The 3,281-nt window shown below is 40.6% G+C and overlaps 1 protein-coding gene across 1 annotated transcript; it reads right to left on the reverse strand.

Moving 5' to 3' along the window:
* Positions 1 to 16: 16 nt before the first annotated feature.
* Positions 17 to 2,593, reverse strand: LOC141343258 (lymphocyte activation gene 3 protein-like). Its single transcript, XM_073847852.1, has 8 exons — positions 2,474 to 2,593; positions 2,257 to 2,380; positions 1,948 to 2,162; positions 1,634 to 1,864; positions 1,238 to 1,546; positions 880 to 1,137; positions 647 to 765; positions 17 to 336 (listed from the first exon to the last, which is right to left on the reverse strand). Exons 1-8 carry the CDS (start codon positions 2,523 to 2,525, stop codon positions 202 to 204), a joined length of 1,443 nt encoding a protein of 480 aa, XP_073703953.1. The 5' UTR covers positions 2,526 to 2,593; the 3' UTR covers positions 17 to 201.
* Positions 2,594 to 3,281: the final 688 nt, after the last annotated feature.

Genomic DNA, 3,281 nt, shown 5'->3' on the forward strand with positions numbered 1-3,281 from the left:
GTATTTTTCCCTTATTTCTTTATTTACATGTTTACATTCATATTTGAAAATATATTTGCACCAAAAGTAGTTTATACAAAATGTATACATTTATATGTCAGTGATATATATATAGTTTAAATGGACTGCTACAATTGTCTGCATTTAAAACACACATCCACACACACACACACACACACACACACACACACACATGCGCGTTTACACACACACTGGTTTTGGTTCTCCAACACAAGCTTCAACCATTTTTCCCCTGCTCCTTTCTCTCCTCTCTCGTTCATTGGCGGCCTGATGGACGATGGTTTCCATCGCAGGGTAAAGAAGGATCTTTCTCTTCTGCAAGGAAGAATAAATGGGATAAATATGAGAGATGAGATATAAGCAACCCAAACTAAATCTATTTTAGAGAGCAGTACACTCTTAAAAATAAAGATGGTTTCAAGAAGAACCCTGAACATTCATGGAACATTCTTTATTTATAGTTGCAATTTTTGAAATGTTCTTCAAAAAGGTTCATTTAACTGTTCACTTAAAGGTTCTTTGGGGAACCAAAAATGATTCTTCAAAAATTATTATTAAAAATTATTTTTAAGAGTGTGCTGAAAATATATATTAGTATCAAGTAGCCACAAATACTGATACATACCCGGCGATAGTTTCTGTACATCTGGAACAAAATCAGGAATATGACCAAGAACAAAAACCCTAATCCCATCACCATAGCAGGTTTGTTGCCAGAACGTACATTTTCACTCTTTACAGCACCTGTTGAAATGAGCAAAGCAGAGAATCAGTGAAAATGCTTCCAATTTTAACTCCTGATTGTACAAAAGTACTATTTATTGCATGCTATACTTGTATTTATTGGTATCTACTTACCCATCACATAAAGTTCATAAGTCGCGTTTCCCAAAACGCCTTCCTTCCCGTAGTAGCGACAAACCCATTCACCAGCATCTTTCTCAGTTGCTTCTTGAATTCTGATGCTTGTTGTATTTTGAACAGAGGTCACCGTTTGAGTGTTGTTTGGTCCGTAAGTCACACGGAGCCATTCGTAGGAAGTGATTTGGTCGGAGTTGCTGAGATGGCACGTCAGCTTCACAAGTCCGTTACCACTGGATGAGGAGGATCTCAAAACTAAACAGAATTCCGAGCGAAACTGAGCATTCAGCAAATTCAGAATGCCACAAAACAGAAGTTATTAGAAGGTCAACGCTAAAATTATTATTCCACTCACCTCGAGATACAACTAGCTCCATCGTTCTTTGTACTTTAATTCTCTTTCCATTCAATCCACCCATCATTCCTGAGCATGTATACATGCCTTCATCTCCATCCTCCACTCTCTGTATAGTAGCTGATGTTGAGGGTCCAGCAGACTTGTTGAAAGACGCAGAGAGAGGAAGACGAGCATTTGATGTTTTGGAGGTTCTGTTCCACATTATAGTATTTGGGATTAGACCATCAGTAAAGACACAGGGCAGGGAGACCGAAGAACCGACATCGGTGTAGACCAATAAAGAGTCATCCTGAGGGATGACGATTCCTGGAAAACATGCGAATGAGGTGGATGAGCAACTCTTGCAGATGTCATTTGGAAGAAGCTGTTTATTTGTTTTTAACGAACACTCACCTTTGACTTCTAAAGATGTGGCTGCCTCAACTACCTTGCCATTGTATTCAACCTGACAAGTCCAGGTTCCTGCATCTTTTTGAGACACTCTGGAGATTCTGGCTTTGCTGGTTATGCTTGCAGATATGCCGTTTCGTTTCCAGTTCATTTTTACAGACCGCATCTCAGGATTGATATGGCACACTGCCTCCAAGCTTGAGCCCTCAATCACAACGGCAGGAGAAAGTGACGCTGTGAAGAAAGAAGAAATATTAGCGATAAGGCTTCCAGAAGACAGCCACTGGCTTAACTCTTGGTTGTTTTATGGCTTTTACCTTTTATGACTCTGAGATTGATGAACTTCCTCATCCGAGTCTTTCCCTCAACTTCACAGAGGTACTTTCCTCCATCTTCAAATGTCGTTTCAGCGATGTGAAGGCTGTAATCAGCCTTTCCGAAATTCGGGACGGGGCAGTTAGCACGCGGTGGGTCCCTAACCGGACGAAACTCTAACCCGCTCTTCTCTCGCCGCCAAACTGTCTTCTTTACACTGATATTAAGAAAGAGTGCGATATTTAAATGCTGATCAGGTTTTGGACAGTTGCATTTATGAATGGATGGATGGGTGAATGAAATGTTCTTACTCTCCAACTATCCTGCTCCAGTAGACCGCAGTAGGATGTGAGGGCGCAGAAGTCTCGTCTCCACATGGTAGCACTGCTACAGAGCCTTGAGCTACGAACACTTCATGTTCCTGGCACTGAGCACCTGGAGAACACAGAAGGATTGCACATTTTAATATTAAAAATATTAAAAAACAATATTTTACTCATTCACGGTACTCTAAAATGACATGCTCACCTTCAAAAACCAGCGCTAAACCCAGAACGATCAGAAACGGCTTCTTATTCATGTTTAGCTCTTTCAAGCAGATGTTTCTTTTATCTTTTTGACGCTTTCCCCCAAAAAACCCTTGTGCGTTTAATCCTGTCTCTCAGTTATTGTGTGCCGTCTCCGGTCTTTCTTCTCGATTATATATTGCTGTGGGTGGTTGCGTGGGTTGATGTGTGGTCGGGAGGAGTTGCTCGCTGTAGGTAGTTCCTCTTCTTCTCTGCTTCTTCACATCACATGACTTCTGAAGATGCATGTAGTGAAACTGTTGATGTGCGGTCTGACTGACGTACTTTGGAAAAAGTTAGAGAGAAAGAAAGACACCGAGAGAGTAATAGAGCGAGGGAGAGGCAACACTTGAGGTTTTATTCTCCCACGGATTCACCAGGTCGATTTTGAATTTTCTCTCACCACGTGAAACAAGTTTAGCTGAAAGTATGTCAGACTTCAAAGAATGGAAACAAATGTGTTGATATAAAACAAAGTGATATGGAAAATCTACACAGGCAAGAATGTCTCTGTTTATAAATAATACGAGTGCTACACGTTTGCAAAGACAGCATAAATAGATAAATAACATAAATAATGCAATGTTTGCAAGATTGCATGCTGCTATAAGGTGACTGAAACCTTGCAACATGAGGTTGTCCAGATGAAAGCCAAACGGGTTGATGCTTTCAGCCATTGTAAGAGAAGTTGGTCATTCCAAATCTGTGATTTCTCAAATATTGCTTGCCGTCCATGTAAGACAAATGCACGAGAAAAGGATAATGCAAAG

The sequence above is a fragment of the Garra rufa genome, chromosome 9, assembly GCF_049309525.1.
Source record: "Garra rufa chromosome 9, GarRuf1.0, whole genome shotgun sequence".
Classification (NCBI taxonomy): domain Eukaryota; kingdom Metazoa; phylum Chordata; class Actinopteri; order Cypriniformes; family Cyprinidae; genus Garra; species Garra rufa.